The sequence below is a fragment of the Dipodomys spectabilis genome, unplaced genomic scaffold (genome assembly GCF_019054845.1).
Source record: "Dipodomys spectabilis isolate Male_0828 unplaced genomic scaffold, ASM1905484v1 ptg000104l, whole genome shotgun sequence".
Classification (NCBI taxonomy): domain Eukaryota; kingdom Metazoa; phylum Chordata; class Mammalia; order Rodentia; family Heteromyidae; genus Dipodomys; species Dipodomys spectabilis.
Window position 1 is genome coordinate 1,280,833 of NW_024870781.1, and position 23,364 is coordinate 1,304,196.

Here is a 23,364-nt window from a genome sequence, read left to right on the forward strand (position 1 = left end):
GCCCCAGATCTGTATGTTGTCGTTACTCTCCCAGTAGGTCTTGCTTTTGGCCCAGGTAGGCATGTTCCACTATACCCAGATTTTTATTGGTTGAGATGGGGGGCTCTCAAAGTTTTTGCCCAGGTTGGCCTTCAATGGCAATCCTGCTGAGTAGCTAGGATTATAGGCACAATTCACTGTGACTATTCCTATGAACTTTTTGTTGGTCATGGGGCTTGAACTCAGCTTGGGCTGGCTTTCAACCTCAATCCTCAAATCTCAAGATCGCAGCCTCCTGGGTAGTTAAGATTTTAAGCATGAGCCACTGGTACCTAACTAAATAACTCTTTAACATTTAGTGATTATGGAAAGACTCCTAGCTAAGAAAATTGAGAAATATGGAAAAAATAGAAACATTTTTTTAAAAGATCAATATAAGCTGGGGTTAAAGGACAGTGGAATCCCGCCCCCCCCAAAAAAAATCTTCAGTAACTCAATTACAAAGCCACAAAAAGTCCTTTAAAGTGGGGTGCCTGTGGCACACGTCTATAATCCTAGCTACTCTGGAAGCTGAGATCTGAGGATTGCAGTCCAAAGCCAACCCGGGCAAGAAAGTCTATGAGATTCCTATCTCCAATTAACCACCAGAAAACTGGAGGTGGCACTATGGCTCAAATGGTAGAGTGCTAGACAGTTCCCAGGCACAGAGTTCAAGCCCCATGACCAACCAAAAAAAAAAAAAAAAATGCAGCTAGGTGCCAGTGACTCACATTTGTAATCCTAGCTACTCAGGAGGCTGAGATCTGAAGATCATGCTTTCAAGCCAGCCCAGGTAGGAAAATCCATGAACTCTCATCTCTAATATACCACTCAGAAAAAGCCAGAAGTGGCACTATGGCTCACATGATAGAGCCCTAACCTTGAGTACAAAGAGACTCAAGGACATGCCCAGGCCCCTATAAAACTTGTAGGTGGGAATAGGAGAGAAAAACTGGGAGTGAGAGAAGGGGTGACATTAAACAAAAAGAAATGTACTTGTTACCTTATATAACACTTCTGTACATTGCCTTTACAATAATTTTTTAAAAATACAAGTGGGATTGTCCAAAAATGAAATGTACACATTACTTGACTTACAAATGGTAACCCCTCTGTAAACCAACTCTATAGCAATTAAAAAATAATTTTTTAAAAAGACATAAGCTAGGTGCCAGTGGCTCACAATTCTGTTTTGGCATGTTTACATCTCCTCTAAGCAACATACAAATACACCCTGAGAAAGGGAAGGTTGTGTTCCAGGTCAACCTGAGCAGAGAAGCCCATAAGATTCCTTCTTAATGAAGGAAGCTCAATGACCCAATGGCACACACCTGTCATGACATCAATAAATAATGGATGCCTAAATAGGTGGCCTGAGGCAAAGACATGTACAGGAAGCAAGACCTCATCTCACAAATAACTAGCAATGGCTGGGAAGGTGGCTCAGTGGCAGAATGCTTGCCTGGCATGCATGAGGTCCTGGGTTCGATTCCTCAGCACCACATAAGCAGAAAAAGCTGGAAATGGTGCTGTAGCTCAAGTGGTAGAGAGCTTGCCTTGAGCTGAAGAGCTGAGGAACAGTGCCCAGGCCCAGAGTTCAGGCCCCACGGCCGACAAAAAAAAACAAGGCAAAAAAACAGGGATAAAGGTATGACTCTGCAGTCTAGTGCCTGCCTAACAACTGCAAGGTTCAAGTTCAAAACTCTATATAGGAGCTCATATCTGAAATCCTAGCTACTCAGGAGGCTGAGATCTGAGGCAAGGCAGCAAAGTCTGTGACATTCGTAATGAGTTAACCACCAAAAAGCTGGAAATGGAGTTATAGCTCCACTAGGTAGCCACTTGCTAGCCTTGATCAAAAAAGTTTAGGGACAACATCTAGGCCCTGAGGTTAAACCTCAGGATACGGATATACACACACACACACACACACACACACACACACACACACACACACACACAACCACTTTATACTGAGCAGAAATATGTGAGGTTTTTATTTCCAAATAAGCACTAAAAATCTGGAAGTGAAGATGTGGCTCAAGTGGAAGAGTACCAGCCTTGAGTAAAAAAGCTAAAGGACAGCACCCAGACCCTGAGTTCAAACTCCAATACTGGAACAAAACAAAAACCTGACACTGCAAGAAAAAGGGCAGGGTGGGAAGAAGAAGAAGGAGAAGAGGAGAGGAGAGGGAGAGAGAAAAGGACAAAGGGAAGGAGCTGGTTGAGACACAATGCCAGTGTAGCCTGGTACACAGGCTTGCACCTGTTATCCTGAGTACTCAGGAGATGGAGATCAGAGAAAATGTCAGTTCAAGAACAAAAGTTAATGAAACCCTCATCTTGAATAACAAAAGCTGGATATGGTGGTGTTTGCCTGTCATCTCAGCTATACAGAAAAGGTAAATCAAACAATCATAGTGCAAACAGGCCCACACATAAACATGAGACCTTATTCAAGAGGCTGGGGCATAGTTCAAGTAGTAGAGTGCCTACCTAGCAAGGCCCTGTGTTCAAACCCCAGTACCAAATAAACACACACACACATACACACACAGATATGAACAGAAACATACAGATGTACAGAATCATTTGATACCTGTGGGTTACTCCCTCCATTCCAGGAATAACCTTTGGTGAGTTTTCCAACTCCATCATCCCAATCCCAGTCACTGTCATCATCATAGTAGTCCTCTTCTTCCTCCTTCTCATCTTCTATCTCACCTTCACCCTTCTCCATCACATGATTTTGGAGGTTTCCAAACAGACTGCCATCTTCCACTTTGATTGTCTTCAACTCAATGTTCTCACTAAAAAGTAACAATGTTTTGGCATGTTTACATATCCTTTAAGCAACACATAAACACACACAACACATGCAAGCAATACATAGAGAATACAAATACATGCACTTTTATTGCTAATTCTCCATGTCTTGTCTTCCTAAGAAAGAAGTACACAATCTGTTAAATCTGCTTCTGTCTTAAAAAAAAAGTCAGGACTTACATTATTTTTCTATTGAATGAACTGACTTTAATCAGTGTGACAGATATGACCTAGGAAACTCATTCATGAAGCTGCTAATTTATGAAGGGGAAAAAATTCCAACCAAATTCGGGAATAATTCTTTTTTTTTTTTTTGCCAGTCCTGGAGCTTGAACTCAGGGCCTGGGCACTGTCCTTGAGTTTCTTTTGCGCAAGACTAGCACTCTACCACCTGAGCCACGGCTCCACTTCCAGCTTTTTGTTTATATGGTACTGAGGAATTGTACCCAAGTGCTTCATGCATGCTAAGCAAGCACTCTACCACTAAGCCACATTCCCAGCCCTTGGGAATAATTCTAAAGCAATCTTATCTTGAACTCAATAATATCAAGATTACTATGACAGAAAGAATTTCAATCATTTATTTGTAAAGAAAAGAAATGATGAAAAGAGGTGAGACATTACAGAAGAGTGAAATAGGCTGAGAGGGAAGGGACTTTGAGAAGAGGCTCCCATAAAGGGCACACAGATAATGAGGTCTTTTAATGCCATGCAATAACTGAGACTTTGGATTAGTTTTTCAAGATGAGCCAGAAATCCAAATGTTTGTGTAAAATCTTCCACATGATTGGTGTATTCTTTTTCACATAACTGATGTATTTAATTTTATATAACAGTTCATATCTAACAAAACATGTCTACAAGCCAAATTTGATAAAGGAATTCCCTGTTTTGATCTGTCATACAGAGAATGAGAGCAGAAATCAAAATCCTTTTCCCTATGTTTCTTTCTTTTTTTTTTTTTTTTTGGGGGGGGGGGGGTCCAGTCGTGGGGCCTGAACTCTGGGCCTGGGCACTGTCCCTCAGCTCTTCAGCTCAAGGATAGCGCTCTACCACTTGAGCCACAGTGGCACTTCCGGCTTTTTTCTTTTTGCTTATGTGGTGCTGAGGAATCAAACCCAGGGCCTCAGACATGCAAGGCAAGCGCTCTACCACTGAGCCACCTTCCCAGCCCCCCTATGTTTCTTTTAAGTAGGAGTTATCCTCCACTGCTCTTTTCTCAGATCCCTACACCCATTCAATCTAACACCAAATCCTAACACTTCTACCTCCAACTCATCTCTATAACTCTAGCTTTTGTTGGCTGTTACTGAGATTTGAATTCAAGGTCTGGGCTTGCTTGCTCACAGCCAGGGAATCTACCATTTGAGACATGCCCCCAAGCCCTAATTTTTTTCTTACCATTTTACTTTATTCCACTCTTGCTACCGAAGATGACCTTCCATAAAGCAAATGACACAATTCCCTTGCTAAAATCCTCTTAACCCCTTAGCCTCACTTGTGGGTCTATACAGCATCTGTCCATCACTTTCTCTATCTCCACTGTACTGGCCTCTTGGTTTTCCTTTAACAGACAAGGAGGATCCTATCTCTATGTGTCTTCTATGCCCAACATACTGTTCCCCTCTGCTCCTGCTCATTTCTTGCCATTTAAATCTGGGCATTCACTAGTTCTGACCGTTACTAAGGATGTAAATCTACTTTAAGTACAACGATCTGTTTAAGTGTCTTCATGGTTGCCCTTCTTCCTAAACACAAGGTGAAGGTCCACGAGGCAGGGACTTAGTTTCTCTGGTTCAGCGCTACCTCCAGCTAAAAACAAAAACCTAACCGAGTGTTCCTACAACACTGATTGTAAACACCTGGGTTCCGCACGCCCATTAGCACTCTCTATTTCTTCTCACTCCAGCCCCTGGCAACTGTGAATCCTATTCTGGATGTTTTAAATCAAGTAGAATCATACCACAAAAACGACAAGATGAGAACCTCTGTTTCCCAGCTGCGATCTGCACGCCTGCCTCTCGGCTTCGCTGATCACCTGGGAGCCCGCACACTCCCCGACAAGTGACTTTCAAGAATCCTAAACTAGGGCGGCGGCGGCCAGGATGCAGACACGAAGACTCGACACCCTCAAAGCACAAACAAGGGTCAGCTTCCCAGAGCGGGAAAGGAGCGGGCAGAATGTGTTGGGGGCAGGGGGGAGGAGTGTCGGTGTGGTCCCCTAAGGCCTACCTGTCAGAGGACTCCGCGTCGTCGAACTGCCCGGGCACCACCTGGCTCATCAGCAGCCGCCGGTAGTCCATGGCCGAAGGCGCTTCTTGCACTGCTGCCGGAGGCCGGCCTCTGCCCTGGGACAGGAATGGCACTGAGACGGTGTTACCTACAGCGACGTGGGTAAGCCGCTCCGAGCCGGCCCCACGCTCACAGCGCGGTCCACGTGCGGAGAGACACCTGCACCGACAACTCGCGCCGCCTGCGCGCCCCGCGGACCGGAAGTTCCCAGCCGGAAGCAGCACCGGAAGTCCCGCTCGCGCCGTGCGGGCCGCCGAGAACTCGCTCCGGACGGCGTGCGAGAGGGACAGTCCTCATTCTCTGGCGGACGTTTTGGATGGTCCGCACAAGTGACGCGTGGGCCGCTCGTTTTGCGTGTCGTTTTTCGTCCCTTGCGCATGCTCGGCTTAGAGTTTCCTCCCACCCGAAGAACGCACCAGAATCCCCACAGGCTCTCCCGTGGGGGCTCGCACGCTCCTAACGTCATGCTTCCGGGAGCGTGATTGACGGGCCCCGCGATTGGCCGGCGCCCGGTGACGCCACAGAGAGAGGACGCGATCCTCAGATCCAACGGCGGGGTCGCCGAAGGCTGCGGGGGGAAGGGGGCGTCCTCCCTCCCGCCGCGTCTGTCCTCCCGCGCTGGAACTGAGAACTCCTTCGTTTGGGTCAAAGAAACTATCAATGGATCATGGAAGTGAGCACAGTTTTACATGTTAGCGAATTGGGTGCGTCGTTTTGACGGGAAGACGAGATAAGAGGTTTTCGAAAGTTAGAAGTTGGTGAGACTGCAATCTGTTAGGCACAAGATGGAAGGACACCTAGAAAGTTCCTAGGACGCCTCCTCACCCTTAAGATAGCGGCTTGAGAATAACAACAGGATAGGTATCCTAACACTGAATAAGTTGTTTTATTAGTGCCAGCCCTGGGGGCTCCTCCCTGAGCTTCCCCTCCCTTCTCCCCTCCCCCAAGGCATACTCTTTCCACTTTTTTTTTTTGCTTATGTGGTGCTGAGGAATCGAACCCAGGGCCTCATGCATGCAAGGCAAGCGCTCTACCACTGAGCCACCTTCCCAGCCCTACTCTTTCCATTTGAGCCACGTCTCCACTTCCAATTTCGGCTTTGGGGCAACGGGAGACTCTTATCTCTAATCATAGGGACTTCCCTGCCCGGAAAGCTTCAAATTGTGATCTCCTCACCTATATCTCCTGAGTAGCTAGGGTTATAGATGAGTACCACTGGCGCTCAGCTGAATAAGTATGTTAAGTCTGCTAAGAACTCAAATGGAAGGTGGAAGACTGGGGACATGGCATTAATCTTAAGGCCTTTGGTTCAGTACAGGAATTTTTAAACAGTGAAAGATGGAGAGAGAAAGGCTGAATTTAAAAAGTAATAATAGTGGGGCTGGGGAGGTGGCTCAGTGGTAGAGCGCTTACCTTGCATGCATGAGGCCCTGGGTTCGATTCCCCAGCACCACATAAGCAAAAAGAAAAAAGCGGGAAGTGGCGCTGTGGCTCAAGTGGTAGAGCGCTAGCCTTGAGCTAAAAGAGCTGAGGGACAGTGCCCAGGCCCAGAGTTCAGGCCCCACGACCGGACCCAAAAAAAAAAAAGTAATAATAGTGTGAGTTCTCAAGGCTTTATGCCTACCTACTCAGAAGGCTGAGAGCTTAGGATAATGGTTCAAAGGTAGTATTAGGCTGAAAAGTCTGTGAGACTCATATCAGGTTAACCAGCAAAAAGCTGGGAGCGGAGTTACAGTGTAAGTGGCAAAGTGCTAGTCTAGAACTTTTGAAAAAAGCCAAGGGAGAGTGTCCAGTACCGGCACCAAATAAATAAATAAGCAAATCAGTGCCAGAAGATGGATGAAAAAGTTGTAAAATTGTAATTGGGAATTGTGGATTTACAAATATAAACCAAGAAATTAAGCTTTTGCTGTTTTGCCTGTTTGTTGGTTTTTGCATTTGGAAAGCAAAGCAAGACTTTTCCAGATTCCCCAGTCACCACAACCCAGGGAACATTTGTTTGCATGACAGGGAAATAATGAGTATAAGGTTGGGCCTTTCACTATTGCTGCCTAACCTCTTTGACTTACTTTTTTATAATATACCAAGTAATAACACAGGCTGGGACAACTTAAAATTATCTTAATTAATCTTAATACAGAGGAGATTTCAAGGATTGGTATATGTTGTAAACATAACAAAGAATGCAGAACTTTTTAAATCAGTATTTACTGTGTAGACAACACTGACCTGTCTGCAGTAGGAAATATTGGGAAGCCTCTGTCAATCTCTCCCCACACTCTTTTTCCCTCCCTCTCTTTCTGGTACTGGGGCTTGGGGCTTGCCACCCAAGTACTATTATCACTTGTGCTACATCTCCAACCCTTTTACTTTAGTGATTATTTTTCAGATAAAGTTCTTGCTTTGAAATCTCAGCTACCTATGCCAACTGAGTAGCTGAGATTGTAGATGTGTTCCACCATGCTGAGCTTGTTAAAACAGAATCTCTGCTATTTGCCCATGCTCGCCTCAAACTGTGGTCTTCCTTATCTCCATGTCCCAGTTATCTGAGATTACCAGCATGCACTACCATCTTAAAACATCTTAAACTGCTCTTTTTATACAACATTTCTCTGATAGAAACACTGGGAGCACTGTGTGAAGATTCAAACATTAAATGAACAGATGCTGAATTGTTGGCTAGAGATTTAGAGACCATAGCAATAGGAAATTTATAATCAGTTGGATGAGGAGATAGGAAAGTTTTTACCAGGGCAAGATGGCTCAAATGATAGAGAACATTCTCTATGTGTAGGAAACAAGCCTGATTTGGTTAGAAGAGGAGAGGGGGTTGGCTTAGCAGCTAATGTACAGATAGGCACTAGAGTGGTACTGAGTGTTGAAGGATCCAATGAAGGATCCCACACATCCATCCCAGGGGACCATGCAGAGACAGGCAGGCACAGGAGAAAGATTATTATGAGGTTTATTAAAGGAACCATATTTCCCACAAGAGGGAGCACCTGGCCTCTGTTTCCATCCAGGTAGCAGGAGAGTTTGGGGGATAGGAAGTGAGGTAGTTCTGGTGGGTCTGGGCAGAGAGAGGGAGGGGCCAGCTGTATGGAGGGAACTCCAGGAATGGGAGGGGGCCCAGGTCTGGGTGGAGCTGAGGACCAAAGATGAGCATAATACTAACAAGTGTAACTGGACATCTACTGACAGATGAAAGTGGGCTCAGCAAAAGCAGCTTATCAGTTGTCCTCTTACATGGTTGTAATAGGAGATGAAGTGAAAGCATGGGTCATGGAGAGACATTTTTCGAAGGAAAAAGAGAAGGACAGGACTTAGTAACATGGCTGTAGATGATGAATTAGAGGGATACCCAAGATGCCTCTAAAATTTCAATCCCTTTCCATTGTATGGTAGCATTCAACTAAAATTCCAGTTCTTGGGAGGCTCAAATAGGGTTGTTAGCCCAGAAGCCTCCTCTTAACATGCTCTTTCCCTAGGCAACACTAGGCCCGTGTGGTAAAGGGAGCAAAAGCTTTGCCCCTACCCCCTTTCCCTGAGAGAGCACCCTGTTGGGATAGCTATGCCATATAAGGCAGTGAAATCCCCCAAATCCCGGAGATTATAAAGGTCATCTGAGACAATAGCTGTCATTTCTCACTTCCTCTCACCTGGCGAGATAGGGTCTTGCCATTACTGGCATTAAACCTTTCTGTATGGTTTTTCTGGCTAAGTCTAATTTACTCTAACAAGGATAATCATAAGATTGGGAGTTAGATGCCAACCTAGGCTACATAGCAACAACTTGTCTCAAAACTTGTCTCAAAGCAAGAGCAGAGCAGCTTCTCGAGAAGAGTCTGAAAGGGTAAGAGTCATGGTCAGTTGGTGAGGGAAGGGAAGGCTGTTCCTGGTGGAGGCCTGGTATGTACAACGTCCTCAAGCAGAGATATAGTCTGGTAAAACAGGGTGTGCAGGAGCTGTGGGTATGAACATTTGAATGTCCTCATTTAAAAAATAATTATTCTCATCTTGCTGGTTATTAGCTCTATTGTTTAACTTTTTGAGGCTATTATATATTGTAGAAATTAACTCCTGCCTTGGATGAATATATCACAGATTTGTCTCCACTGCCCCCATCCCATCCCCAGAAAAGTAAGGGGAGTAGCCAGGTGCCCATCGCTCACACTTGTAATCCTAGCCACTCAGGAGGCTGAAATCTGAGGATTGTGGTTCAACACCATCACAGGCAGACAAAAAAATCATAGAAATTATTTTTCTCCAAAGCCGGGTGCTGGTGGCTCATGCCTGTAATCCTAGCTACTCAGGAGGCTGAGAGCTGAGGATTGCAGTTCAAAGCCAGCCTGGACAGGAAAGTCTGTGAAACTCTTTATCTCCAATAAACCACCAGAAAAACAGAAGAGGTGCTGTAGCTCAAGTGGTAGAGCACTAGCCTGGAACTGAAGAGCTGAGGGACAGCGTTCAGGCCCAGAGTTCAAGCCCCATGACCGACAAAAACAAAAAACAAATTATTTTTCTCCAATTAACCAGGAAAAAGCCAGAACTAGAGTTATAGCTTAGGTAGCAGAGTGTCAGCTGTGAGTGGAAAAGCCAAGCGAGTGGGAGAGTGGGACACCCTGAGTTTAAGCCCCAGGACTTGTAAAAAAGAAAAAAAAAGTGGGAGGAATAGCTAAGAAAGGGTCATGGGGTAAATTTGACCAAAGTGCGTTATACACGTGCATGGTAATATCACAATGAAACACCTTTGTACAGTTAATTTATGCACATAGAAAATAAAAAGAAAACAATAGAGGGGCTGGGAAGGTGGCTCAGTGGTAGAGCGCTTGCCTTGCATGCCTGAGAGGCCCTGGGTTCAATTCCTCAGCACCACATAAGCAAAAAGAAAAAAGCCGGAAGTGGCGCTGTGGCTCAAGTGGTAGAGCGCTAGCCTTGAGCTGAAGAGCTAAGAGACAGTGCCCAGGCCCAGAGTTCAGGCCCCAAGACCAGAACCAAAAAAAAAGAGAGAAAACAATAGAGAAATTCAAGTCCAGTTGCTTGAGAGAATAGATGTGACAGGAAAATGAGGAAAGAAAATTGATTTACAGGCTTAGGCATAAAGTATTCAAATAAATAGAAGGTATTAGATAAATAGCAACAGTATTTTGTGCAGACTAATAGATTTGTAATGGTATTTGTAACTATTCTTTTTTTTTTTTTTTGGGGGGGGGGGGTCCGGTCATGGGGCCTGAACTCGGCCTGGATGCTGTCCTCAGCTCTTCAGCTCAAGGCTAACGCTCTACCACTTGAGCCACAGTGCCACTTCCGGCTTTTTTCTTTTTGCTTATGTGGTGCTGAGGAATTGAACCCAGGGCCTCATGCATGCAAGGCAAGCGCTCTACCACTGAGCCACCTTCCCAGCCCCTGTAACTATTCCTCAATTGACAAAGCAATCCATTTTTTGTAGTTCCTAAGCCTTTTATTATTATTACTATATAGTAGCCATACATATAACTTAGTATTGTCCAGATCAGTATGTACTATCATACTAAGCCAACAAATGAGATTTAAAATTTAGAGCAATGAACGTTGCTTCCTAAAGTGAAAGAGGGTAAAGGGGAACCTTTTTATGTGCACATACTAAAACTAAAATTTGTTTGTTTTAAGAAACCTTCTATCATTCAGCAATTAGGAATAAGAACTCTCAGACATTTTGGTCATCGTCCCTGGCACCGCAAAAAGAAGAAAAGGCTTTTGTCCTCCCCTGCGTATCCTATACATTCTGAAGTGGATGCTTCTCATGAAAAATTAGGAAGCATGTCAGAATCAGATGCCATGAATGTCAGTGGTCTTTCTCAAGACTTATCTCACTCAGATTCTCTCTTCTGTATGGAAGCTAGCCCTGTCACCCTGGACTTGCCTCAGGTGAGCTTTGTTACCAAGTTCTAGGAGTTCAGGTTCATTCATTACTTCTCCTCACATCTCCCCTACAAACATTTCCCCAAAAGAATGAGGGATAGTAAAAGGATCTCCAATGAACATATATTGGAGGAATTCAGGGCCAGGTTTTCCTAGTCCCAATAACATACAAAGAAAGATAGAATTTTGAAAATAGAGTGTTAAAATTTATCTTTCTTAGCTTGCTCCTGAAATTCCAAGAATATAGCCTAGGGTCCTCCACAAATTTCACAGTCTAGACTCAGTCCCAAGCGAAAGGAGACCCCAAAGGACTTGATTCCTAGTCGAAGGCTTCCATCACTGTGGTAGTATGCAAATGATATGACTGGCATGTACAATGACAGTGACATCATCCTGAATGGAAAGGACTACCAGCCTGTGTCTTCATGAAATCAGAGACTGTAATGTCTCAAGATCATGAGTGTTACTGTAAATGTTTGATAGTTCCCATCAAAAGAGTAAGGGAAGCCGGGCGTTGGTGGCTTATGCCTGTAATCCTAGCTACTCAGGAGGCTGAGATCTGAGGGTCGCAGTTCAAAGCCAGCCTGGGCAGGAAACTATGAGACTCTTATCTCCAGTAAAACACTCAGAAAATCGAAAGTGGCTCTGTGGCTCGAGTGATAGAGAGCTTGCCTTGAGCTGAAGAGCTGAGGGATAGTGACCAGGCCCAGAGTTCAAGCCCCACGACTGACAAAAAAAAAAAAAAGTATAAGAGAATAAATAAAAATGTATTAAATTGTGCATATGTTAGTGCATCTTTCACAGTTAAGATGGAAATATCAGAAATTTCATATGGTCCAGCCTATGAATTTGTTCTAAAAGGATTGTTTATGATAGGAATTAATAAACTACCAGCTGAGGGCCAGTGGCTCAAGCCTGTAATCCTAGCTACTCAGGAGGCTGAGATCTGAGGATTGTGGTTTGAAGCCAGCCCAGACAGAAAAGTCCCCATGAGACTCTTACCTCCAATTAACCACTCATAAGCTGAAGGTGAAGCTGTGGCTCAAGTGATAGAGTTCTAGACTTGAGCACAAAGGATGCTCAGGAGCATCCAGGCCCGGAATTCAAACCCCACAGCCAAAAACAACAATAACAAAAAATTCTTTTTTTTTTTTTTTTTTTTGAGTCCAGTCGTGGGGCCTGAACTCTGGGCCTGGGCGCTGTCCCTCAGGTCTTCATTTCAAGGCTAGCGCTCTACCACTTGAGCCACAGCACCACTTCCGGCTTTTTATTTCCTGCTTATGTGGTGCTGAGGAATCGAACCCAGGGCCTCATGCATGCAAGGCAAGCACTCTACCACTGAGCCACCTTCCCAGCCCAATAACAAAAAATTCTATCTCTAGGGAATACTCAAGTACTTAAAAAAATGGTCCATAATAATTTCACATTGGAAAAACATAATTTTTTATGAGTAAAGGAATAGTTATTTTATAGATGGACAGTGGAAATGTAACTTAAATATTCTACTAGTATATTTTTTACACAGGAAGCTGAGATCTGAGGATCACAGTTTAAAACCAGCCTAGGCAAGAAAGGAAATTTCTGCAAAAAGCTGGAAGTGGAATTTCCAAAAAGCTGGAAGTGGAGCAGTGGCTCAAGTGGTAGAGCCCTGGCCTTGAGCCAAAAATCTCAGGACAGAACCCAAGGTCTGAGTTAAAGCTCCAGGACACTCTCTCCTCCCCACCCCTCCCCACATGCACGCATACACAATATAATAAGTTAGAGGTATCTGTACTCTCATTCACCTCTATGTCTACAGAGAGTCATGATCTTACCTAGAGAAAATCTAAAATATTAAAACAATATTACTTAATGGCTTTCCTAGAGTCATAGGTGTTAGTAATAGGGACTAAACACACAGTGGGGAAGATACTAGAAGCACATTCTACCTGTAAAAAAATTCTAATAAAAATTGCCTAATACATGTTCCTTTAGAAGTTCATGTTTGTTTGAAATACAGATATTAATGCTCTTTAAATTATTAATACAGAATGAAACAAAGAATGTAAAAATGGAAAATGAGTCTACACCCACACTTTCTGAAGACGTTTATAGCATACAAGACAACTTGCTTAGTGGTGAGTATCTCTTTTTTTGCTGTTGTTGGTCATGGGGCTTGAACTTGCTCAAGGCTAGCACTCTTCCATTTTGAGCCATGACCACGTCCAGTTTTCTTGTAGTTAATTGGAGATGAGTCTCACAGACTTTCCTGACTGGCTTTGAACCACAATCCTCAGATCTCAAGCCTTTGAGTAGCTAGGATTATAGGCATGAGCTACTACTGGTGTCCAGTTGTCAGTATCCCTTTATGAGTAATATGCAAAACACATGCATTTATTTGTGCATCCTTGATAATAAGAGCAGCCATCAGGCACATATATATGACAGAAATATTATATACATTATATCATATTATCATATAATATATATGACATAATACACACATTATATATTATTATATATACACATATATCTTACATTTAATACAAAAAATCCTATGGCATGGGTTTTTAAATTTTTAATAAGGATAGTTTTTTACCTTTATTTTACATATGAGGATATTGAGGCCCAATAATTTGCCCAAGGCAGTATAGCTTTATCTGAGTGAGCTGTGAGTCAAGTCAGTCACAACACTTGGATTATATATTGTGCAAGTATCTTAAAAGATGGATATTAATATAACCAAAGTGTCTTCTTCTAGTCTTAAGTTGATAAATGAAAGCTATTTAGGAATTCATCATACAATAATAAGACACATTGATCATGTTCATTAAAGAAAACCCAAATGTTGTATCGAAATCTTTATTTTCTAGTATTTTTAAAAATAATATTAAAAAGACTCAAAAATGCCTATTGACATCAGAGACTTCAGTATGTACAGTATAAGAAAAATAAGGTTTGAAAAGGAAAAGAAATAGAGAGGCTGTGAACCTAAGATCAATACGCCAAGAAGGTTACAGTCTCCTGAAGTACATCATTGACTTGTTAGATGGCCACCTTCTTGCTGTATCTCAAACCCAGACTTCTCTGCACCAGTCATTCTGGATTTGGATCTACGGTTTTGATTGCATATGTACTAATTACTTTTTTATGACCTTGTCTTACAATATAGTCACAGTCTAAGCTATTGGGAATTAGTGCTTTAACCTATATATTTTTGAATTTTCTATAATTATAGAAAAGCAAGAACTTTATATATGCAAAAAAATGAACATAAAAAAGATGACAATAAGCTAAATACTGGTGGCTCACACCTGTAATTCTAGCTACTGAGATTTGAGGATTGTAGTTCAAGCCACCAGAGCAGGAAATAAACTACCAAAACACAAGAAGTGGTCTATAACTCAAGTGAAAGAGTACCCAGCTCCTGAGTTCAAGACCCAGGATGGCGCGCGCGCGCGCGCACACACACACACACACACACACACACACACACACACACGCACACGCAACAAGGAAACAGAAGTTGAGCTTGCCTCAAGTGGTAGAAGGGCCAGCTTTGACCAAAAACTCCAAAGGACAGTGCCCAGGCCCTAAATTCAAGTCCCAGTACTGGCATAAATGAGATGGGAGAAGGGAGGGAGAGAGAAAGGGAAGGAAGGGAACAAAGAAAAGACAAAGTAGCATTTAATTTGTTGTACTGGAGATTGAACCCAAGGCCTTGCACATGCTAGGTGAGAGAGAGTATACCACTTGAGAGAGGTATACTCCACCCCTAAAATATCATTTGGTAGATATCAATTTGACATGCCTGGAAGATGTAAAACATAAAAATTCTTATGCTATTAGTAGAATATAAATTAACACAATCAATTTGGGAAGCAATTTTACAATATCTAGTGAAGTTTAAGGTAAGTATTTTTCTGTAATTTAGAAATTCCATTTCTAGATTACATACCTGGAGCCTTCATATCCAGTGTATAAGGTAATGTGTGTAAGAATGTTTGCTAGAGTGCTATTTCTAATACTAAAATCAGAAAAATATTAAATAGTCAATAAAAGAGGAATATTAAATAAAAGAGGAATAATGTGTAATCTCTCAATACAATGAACTAGATCTACCTGTATATATATAGCTAGGTCTCAAAAGCAAAATTTTAAGTGAAATAAAAGACCTTTTCATTTGTTTTGTTTTGTTTGTAGTGCTGGGAGTTGAACCCAGAGTCTTACACATGCTGGGTAAAACTGTTTACATAGATAGGCATAATGATGCTATTTATGTAAAAATTTACAAAATATCATCTATGTATTTGTAGTTTGCCTAGGGTGCTACAAGGATAATTTGAAACTTGAGAACATCTCAAAGATCAGATATCTGACAAACTCCATAAACTAACAGCTCAAAGCAGCTCACTATTTTAATAATTTATACTATAACCCTTTCTATGATGCCTTTATTTGCAAAGGCAGGTTTTTAGAAGTTGCTGTGATTAAAAAAAAAAGTAAATGCTGCGTGAAAATCAGTGTAGAATAAAGAAGTATTGTGCTGTTGTTTTATCTGATTCCAAGATTGAGACAATACATGGTACTCATTTGTAGTTGCTATGGTTAAGACAGGATCTCACTGTCTAGTCCAAATTACCCTTGAATTTTTGTGATCCTCCTGCCTCAACCTCACAAGTCCTGGTATTACAGGTGTGTGCCAACAGTCCTGATATGACATGTATATTCTCAAAGAGCTAATGACAGGATAAATACTAACTTGTTTGGACTTACCCAATTAAGTGGAACTCTTAGGTGTTTTGCTGCTGCTGTTCTAAGATTCTGTGAAAAAATTACTGAGACATTATTGAATCAAAAATGAGCAAGTAGGTTGAGATGAGGGTTAGACAAATGAAGAGGGAAAAGGTGAGCAAATGTAGTTATAATATTCAATGTATGTATGTGAAAAAGGAAAATGGAGGTGATGGGTAGGGTTGGGAGAGAGAGGAAAATGATGAAAGGGGTGACATTGATCAAGATGAATTGTACTCATAAACTGACATTTAATTAAAACCTCTTTGTACAACTACCTAATGAAAGGCTTAAAAAAAGATCTGGGTGCCGATGGCTTACACCTGTAATCCTAGCCACTCAGGAGGCTGAGATCTGAGGATCACAGTTCAAAGCCAGCTCAGGCAGGAAAGTCCATGAGACTCTTATCTCCAGTTAACAACCAGAAAACCAGAAGTGGTGCTGTGGTTCAAGTGGTAGAGCACTCCCCTTGAGCTGAAGAGCACAGGGACAGCGCGCAAGCACAGAGATCAAGCCCCAGGACTGACAAAAAAATAGTTTAGAAACCTGATGTATAGTATTTGGGGTACATAAATGGCTAGTAAAAGTTGAAAAATATAAATAGGAAGAATGCATATAGTAGTTATGCTTAAAGAGGCAGAAGATGAAAATTAGAAAAGTGGGCCATTTTATAACATTTTGTTTCATTTTGTCTTAATTTCTTCTGATGTTTTAAGCATGTGTTAGATAACCTGGATTCTTTGCCATATTGAGAAATGGTACAGCATTGCATTTAGAAATAATATTCTAGAATATCACCTGTACTGCTTAGCAGATATGAGTCCTTAGCAAGTGACTTAATATCTGCTTTATCTCAGTTTCCTGATTTGTAAAAATAGGGATGTTAACATTTTCCTCAATGGATTTTTTTTAAGTAAGATAAGCAAGTTTGAAACTGGAGGTGAGCTGCAAGTGGTAGAGTGCCAGCTGTGAGGGAAAAATCTGAGTAAGAACTCAGGCCCTGAGTTCAAGCCCTAGTGCCAGCACAAAAAGAAAAAAAAATTAAACAGGTTTGTGTTTAGTATTATATCCTATAATTGTATAATCTTTTGAGATATTTTAAATTTAAAATATTTCAAAATTACAGCAAAAACAACTTTGAAGCTCTCTTAGAATTTATTGTATTTGAGCAGGATAATACATAATGTGCTTTCAACCGCTAACCCTTACCCTCAGTAGTATTTGGAGATTGAACCCAGGGCCTAGAGCATGTTAGAAGAGCACTCTATCACTTGAGCCCTGTACCCAGTCCTTATATTTTGTTTTTTGAGATAAGATCCAGCCAGCCTTGCATAGTCTGGCCTCAAAGTTTGGTTCTCCTGCCTCTGCCTCCTAAATAGCTTGGATTATAGGCATATACTACCACATACTTTTATGTGGCAATCCTTTGGAGACTTCTTCCTTCCATATAAAAAGAGTTGCTTTGTTTCATTTGCTAGCACAAGCCATGCTAAATTCTATATAATGAATAAGGTTAAAATAATATGTAATTCTTAGAAGACTTTCATAGTTTATTTCTTAAATATAAGTTGCCACATAGATTTATGGTCAACCTTATCCTTATTTCCTCCTTTCTGTTTCTAAGGAGATGTCAGCATTGGAAATGACACACAGAATGTACAAATGGAGCCAGTTAACTCCAGCATTTCTTCCTCACGACAATTTGAACCCATTTGTAAATTTCACTGGATAGAAGAATTTTATGATGACACGACAACATTTCAGAATATTATGGAAAGCCTTTCTTATACAGAGAACTCAGAATTGGGAAACCATGGGTATCATTATGCAAAAGAGACCAATACAAAGCAAGATTCACTTGAGGAAGAAAATCCAATGGAAACTTCCCTGTCAACAAATAAGGACCAACCTGCTCATAATTGTATCAACCAGTCTCCTGGAAATCCATCTATAACCTACTGCAATAAAGAGACACCACAGTTCACAGAAAATTTAAAGGCTGAATGTACTGCCAAGGAATCTGCTGTCAACACTAGTCAGCTCCACGACTCTTTAGATAAAGGAAGTCTCCCCAGAAATGTTGAAAATGCATTTTATAATAAGAATAGCTTTAAACTGCTTGATCTGAGAGTTAATTATAAAGCAGAGGAGGTAAGATTATCAATAATGAGTAAAGCCTTGGAATATTAAAGGGAAAAGATGTCTTAAAAACATATATTTAGCCATGTGATGGTGGCTCACATTTGTAATCCTAGCTGTTCAGGAGGCTGAGATCTAAGGATAGAAGATAGAAGCAAGACCAAGCAAAAAAGTTTGTGAGACTCATCTCCAATTAACAACCGAAAAACCAAAAGTGGAGCTGTGACTCAAATAGTACAACTAGCTTTGAGCAAAAAAGCTTAAGGACAGAGTCTAGGCCCTGAGTTCAAGCTCCAAGAATGGCACAAAAAGTGTATTTAATTTGTATCTCCCTGATGAAAATGAATTCTGAGCCAGGCGCTGGTGGCTCACGCCTGTAATCCTACCTACTCAGGAGGCTGAGATCTGAGGACTGCGGTTCAAAGCCAGCCCGGGCAGGAGAGACTGTGAGACTCCTATCTCCAGTAAACCACCAGGAAACCGGAAGTGGCGCTGTAGCTCAAGTGGTAGAGTGCTTGCCTTGAGCTGAAGAGCGAAGAGCTGAGGGACAGTGCCCAGGCCCCAGAGTTCAAGCCCCATGACCGACAAAAAAAAAAAAAAAAGAAAGAAAGAAAATTAATTCTGAGAGATTAGTCAGTTCAAATATTTTTTTTCTAATTCAAGTCCATTTTGGGCAGGAGCTCTACCAATGGTTGGTTCTATGCAGATCAGAACTCTTTAGTCATCTTTTTATATGTCCTAGCATATACATGGTGTGTTGAATATAATGTTTTTGTATTTGTTAAAGCTGTTATATTTGTTAAGCTTTCAGGAACTAAGATCATATGTAATGAGGGGAAAATAAGAAGAGGAATATGTGAGGAAGATGTTGATTAAACTATTTGATGAGCTTGAGATCTTACTATTTTGTGTGGATAAATTAAAAAATCAAAGTTTTTTCTGAAGTGAAAAAATTCATTTATCTTTTGGTTTATTTTTTATTTTTTGCTGGTTCTGGGGCTTGAACTCAGGGCCTGGGTGTTGTCCCTGAACCTCTTTCTGCTCAAGGCTAGTGCTCTAACATTTGAGCCACAGTGCCACTTTAGGCTTTGTCTAAGTAGTTTTTTGGAGATGAGTCTCATGGATTTTTCTGCTTGGGATGGCTTCAAACTGTCATCTTCAGATCTCAGCTTCCTGAGTAGCTAGGATTACAGGCGTGAGCCACCAGCACTCAGCATGGTTTATTGATTATGGGCTTACATGTAGAATTCAAAAAGCACTGAAGATATCAACAATATAAGTTCTATACTCCGTAAATCAAGAAAAATCTCTAAGAATTGGAATGGACAAGTACATATAATTCAAGTTTTCTTTACATTTGCAATATGTGAATAATAAGAAAAGGTATAGCTATTATGTTTCATTTTTAGATATAAGCAGAGGTTTTTAGTTATTCTTTTGAAGTAGATGGCAGAATGTGAAAGAGTTCATTTACCCAATCTTGATTTCTCAAGGAAACAGTAAAATCTCTACTCAATTTTTTAAGATTGTACCTTCTTCTTTCTGTTGCATTTAGTCATTTTTTCAGTCAATCAATAGCAATAATATTTTGGCATCTCTTATGTGCCAGGTCCCTTGCTAAGTATTGATTATATACGGGTTAAAAAGAAAACAAGAAAATATATGGAAAATATATGGTTCTTTATGAAAATAACATTCTAGTAGAGGAGAGAGACAAGTAATCACACAGTACATGTACACATGCAATAATGGTAAGAGCTTTATAAAAGTCAGTTGATTATCCACACTCAGGATACTTGCCTGGTCAGAGAGTCTGGGGAGACTTCCCAAAAGAAGTGATCATTGGGGCTGGAAGGTGGCTCAGTGGTAGAGCGCTTGCCTTGCATGCATGAGGCTGTGAGTTCGATTCCTCAGCACCCACATAAGCAAAAAAAAAAAAAAAAGAAAGAGTGATCATTAAGCTGAGTTTTACAGTATAAGTAATTCAGAATGGGTGAGTGATTTGTGCATGAGGAATAGCATCTGCAAACCCTCTGAGTGTTTTGGAATCATGGTACCTACTAGGACTTGAAAGAAGCCCAGTGTTTGAAAAAAAACAACAACAGGGTTTCAGGAAACAAGATTATAGTTGATAAGGATGTAGAGGTGCCATAGGTCAGTCATCTTGGAGTCTAGGAGGCCTCAATAAGATTGCTTTAATCCCAGAGCAATTAAAAAATCATTAAAAATGTAAAAGCTGGCTATCTAAATTAATCTACTATTACTCTTATGATATCTCTTACTGGGTGCTTAATGTCATATTTATTTCAAGGTTTCATGTCATAATTTAATATCATTTGTTAACCCTCTCCCCACCAAAAACCCTGTATGGTGGGCACAAAGTCAACCATGAGGCTTACCTGTCTGTTAATGTTCATAGAGTTGTAGCATAGTGATTTAATGGTCTCGGCGAAGAAATTTTAAAAGTATTTTATCAGAAAAGCCATTGTAGTCTATAGGGCAATTGATACATTTATTTGTTTTCATTGATTTGAAATCAAAGAAAGCATCGTGAAAGTTAGTATCATAGAAAATGGAGAATATCAAATGATACTTCATCTTTTGTGAATGTTACATATTTATCATATACCTACTGGTTATTCTGTTGTGCTGTTAGGATCTGTACATATTTTCAGCTACTATGCTTTGTTAAGTAGTTATTATTAGTGAAAGTAGGTGATATTATTATTTAGTAGCTGAGAAAACCAAACTAGGGTTCAGCTCTGTCTGACTCCTGAGCTCCCAACCCTCTCTACTCTTTCACATTTATTTTATTCACTATAATTTACAGACTGAAGTTTCTTCAAAAGAAATACAGAATTCCAGGGATGTCAGTCACCAGGAAGAAGTGACATCAGCAGGTGTGAAAAGCATAGGGATTGCCATGTCTTGGTCTCCAGTAGGCAACCCCAGGAGTGGTGTAGCGTCTCAAAAACACTGCATGACACCTGCCGTGGGGCAAGACATTGAAAATTTATGGCCTCTGGAAGAAGACTTGGCTTTAAATGAAGTCTTACAAAAATTAAAACATACTAACAGAAAGCAGCTCGTGCAGATCCAAGACCTCCAGTATAGGAATGAGCACTTAGAGAAGCAGGTGAAAGAATTACAGATGAAGATCACCAAACAGCAGACATTTGTTGATATCATAAGCAAACTAAAGGAGAATATTGAGGAATTAATTGAAGACAAATACAACGTAATGCTAGAAAAGAGCGATACTAACAAGAAATTGCAAAATTTGCAAGAGATTTTCAATGACACACAAAAACATCTTCAAGAGACCAAGAAAGAGAAGGAAACTTTACAACTCCAGTTTAAAAAGCTGAAGGCTAATTATCTTCATTTACAGGAAAGATTCCTTGCTGAAATGCAAGAGAAAAACCTCTCTGTAGATCAGTGTATAGAAATGGACAAAACCTTGTACAAGAAAGAAGAAGAGATCAAAAGCCTGCAACAACTTAAAGGAGAATTAGAGATGGCCACTACTTCTGCTTTGGAATTGTTAGAAAGGGAAAAAGAGACCCGAGAACAAGAGCTCTTGACTTTACAAGCGGAGTTCCAGAAACAGGAAAAAGAAAGCCTGAGAGAAAAACGGAAATTGAAATTAAGAGTTGAGAAGTTGATCATGCAAGTTAAAAATTTGCTATTCACATGTGAACATGAAAAGGCTAAGAGTGCAAAACTTCAGCAGCATATTGATGAGATGAAAAATGAAAATGCAGAACTTCAGCAACAGATTAGAAGGTGTGGGGAGCAAAATCGTGTCCCTAAATTTGAGATGTCTCAGTTAATGGGCCAATTAGAGGATGTCATGGAACCAGGTATTATTAAGGTATTGATGCAGATTTCTTTTGCTTGCTTGCTTTCTTTTTTTCCTCCTGTAGTTTTTTTGTACAGATACTGGGCCTTTAACTCAGCTCTCATTCAACTTTTCACACTCATGGCTGGTGCTTTACCACTTGAGCCATATCTTCAGTTCTTCATGCAGATTCTTTTTTTGTTGTTGTTGGTTCTGGGGCTTGAACTCAGGACCTGGACACTGTCCTTGAGCCTCTCTGTGCTCAAGGCTAGCACTCTACCACTTGAGCCACAGCGTCACTTCTGGCTTTTTTTTTGTTTATGTGTTATGAGGAATCAAATCCAGGGCTTCATGCATGCTAGGCAAGCACACTATCACTAAACCACATTCCTAGCCCCCAGATTCTTAATCTCTAATAGAATTCCAAAAGTTTCTAGTAGTCTGGTGATAAACAATTCAACACATGCCATACTTAATACAGTATTTGTAGAAAGAATTACTAACAAAAAGAGAAACTAATAGAAAATTTCTCCACTAGTTTGGATAAATTTCTTTTGGTTCATGGTTATTCACCTTAATGATGAATAATTCTTGGTTTCTTGAAGTGGCAACCTGGGAATTTTCCCCAATCCTCTGAGACCTCCCCCCCCCCGCCCCCCCCCCCCCCCATCTCTTTCTTGTCCTGGGTCTTCAACTATGAGCCTGGGCACTACTCCTGAGCTTTTGTGCTTCAGGCTAGTGCTCTTGAGCCACAGCTCCACTTTTGGCTTTTTGTGACTAATTGGAGAGAAGAATTTCAAGGACTTACCTGCTCAGGTTCGCTTTGGACCATGATCCACAGATCTTAGCCTACTGAGCAGCTAGGCTTATATGCATGAACCACAAGTACCTGGCTCAACGAAGTTCTCTTTGAGGAAGGATTTTCTAAGTGAGACTGACAATCTTATTTAGCAATAAACTTAGTGATGCAATTGTACATTTGGTTTGCAAGGCAAAGCAAACCTGTGTTATAAAAGTTTTATAAAATGATAAATATTTTAAAAAGCTACATTAGTTCCTCATATTAGTATGTTTACAGAGGCAGCAGGTTTTTGTTGTTTGTTTTGTTTGTTTTGTGTTGGTACTTGGGTTTGAACTAAGGACCATTCTCACTCAACTTTCTTACTTATAGCTAGTATTCTACAACTTGACTGCATTTTGTTGCTTAATTGGAAATGGAATCTCATGGACTCTTCTGCTTGGGCTGACTTTAAACTGTGATTCTCAGATCCCAGCTTCCTGTATTGCTAGGATTACAGGTATGAGCCACAGGTGCCTGGCTCCGTTTTTTAAATTCTATGCTTCAAGTGATTTTTTGCTTTACAGCCAAGAACTTGAAAGCACATGTAGAAAGGGATAATTTCCACAAGCAGGCAGTAGTCTGCCTTAAAGTATATGAATCTTAACTAAGCATAGGAAAATATTATTAACTCTGACTACTTAGAAAAAAAACTAATTTAAGCTAGAAGGTTTTTTTCCCCCTACATTTGTTATAATTTAAGCTGTCAAATTGCCTAGAAAATGTCCTTAGTGGA

At 40.9% G+C, this 23,364-nt stretch overlaps 2 protein-coding genes across 2 annotated transcripts in view; one reads left to right on the forward strand and one right to left on the reverse strand.

The window, feature by feature from the left end:
- Riok1 (RIO kinase 1) overlaps positions 1 to 5,339 on the reverse strand; it is a 33,161-nt gene extending 27,822 nt beyond the window's left edge. The window contains exons 1-2 of the mRNA XM_042687157.1: positions 5,077 to 5,339; positions 2,618 to 2,828 (exon numbers count right to left, since the gene is read on the reverse strand). Of these exons, the coding sequence (XP_042543091.1) occupies positions 2,618 to 2,828; positions 5,077 to 5,147 (282 nt within the window). The 5' untranslated portion in view covers positions 5,148 to 5,339. The remainder of the gene's footprint in view (positions 1 to 2,617; positions 2,829 to 5,076) is intronic.
- A 378-nt stretch (positions 5,340 to 5,717) lies between these two features.
- The window catches only part of Cage1 (cancer antigen 1), a 52,094-nt gene continuing 34,447 nt past the window's right edge, over positions 5,718 to 23,364 (forward strand). Inside the window, exons 1-5 of the mRNA XM_042687138.1 lie at positions 5,718 to 5,809; positions 10,786 to 11,043; positions 13,067 to 13,154; positions 17,435 to 17,961; positions 20,780 to 21,823. Of these exons, the coding sequence (XP_042543072.1) occupies positions 5,804 to 5,809; positions 10,786 to 11,043; positions 13,067 to 13,154; positions 17,435 to 17,961; positions 20,780 to 21,823 (1,923 nt within the window). The 5' untranslated portion in view covers positions 5,718 to 5,803. The remainder of the gene's footprint in view (positions 5,810 to 10,785; positions 11,044 to 13,066; positions 13,155 to 17,434; positions 17,962 to 20,779; positions 21,824 to 23,364) is intronic.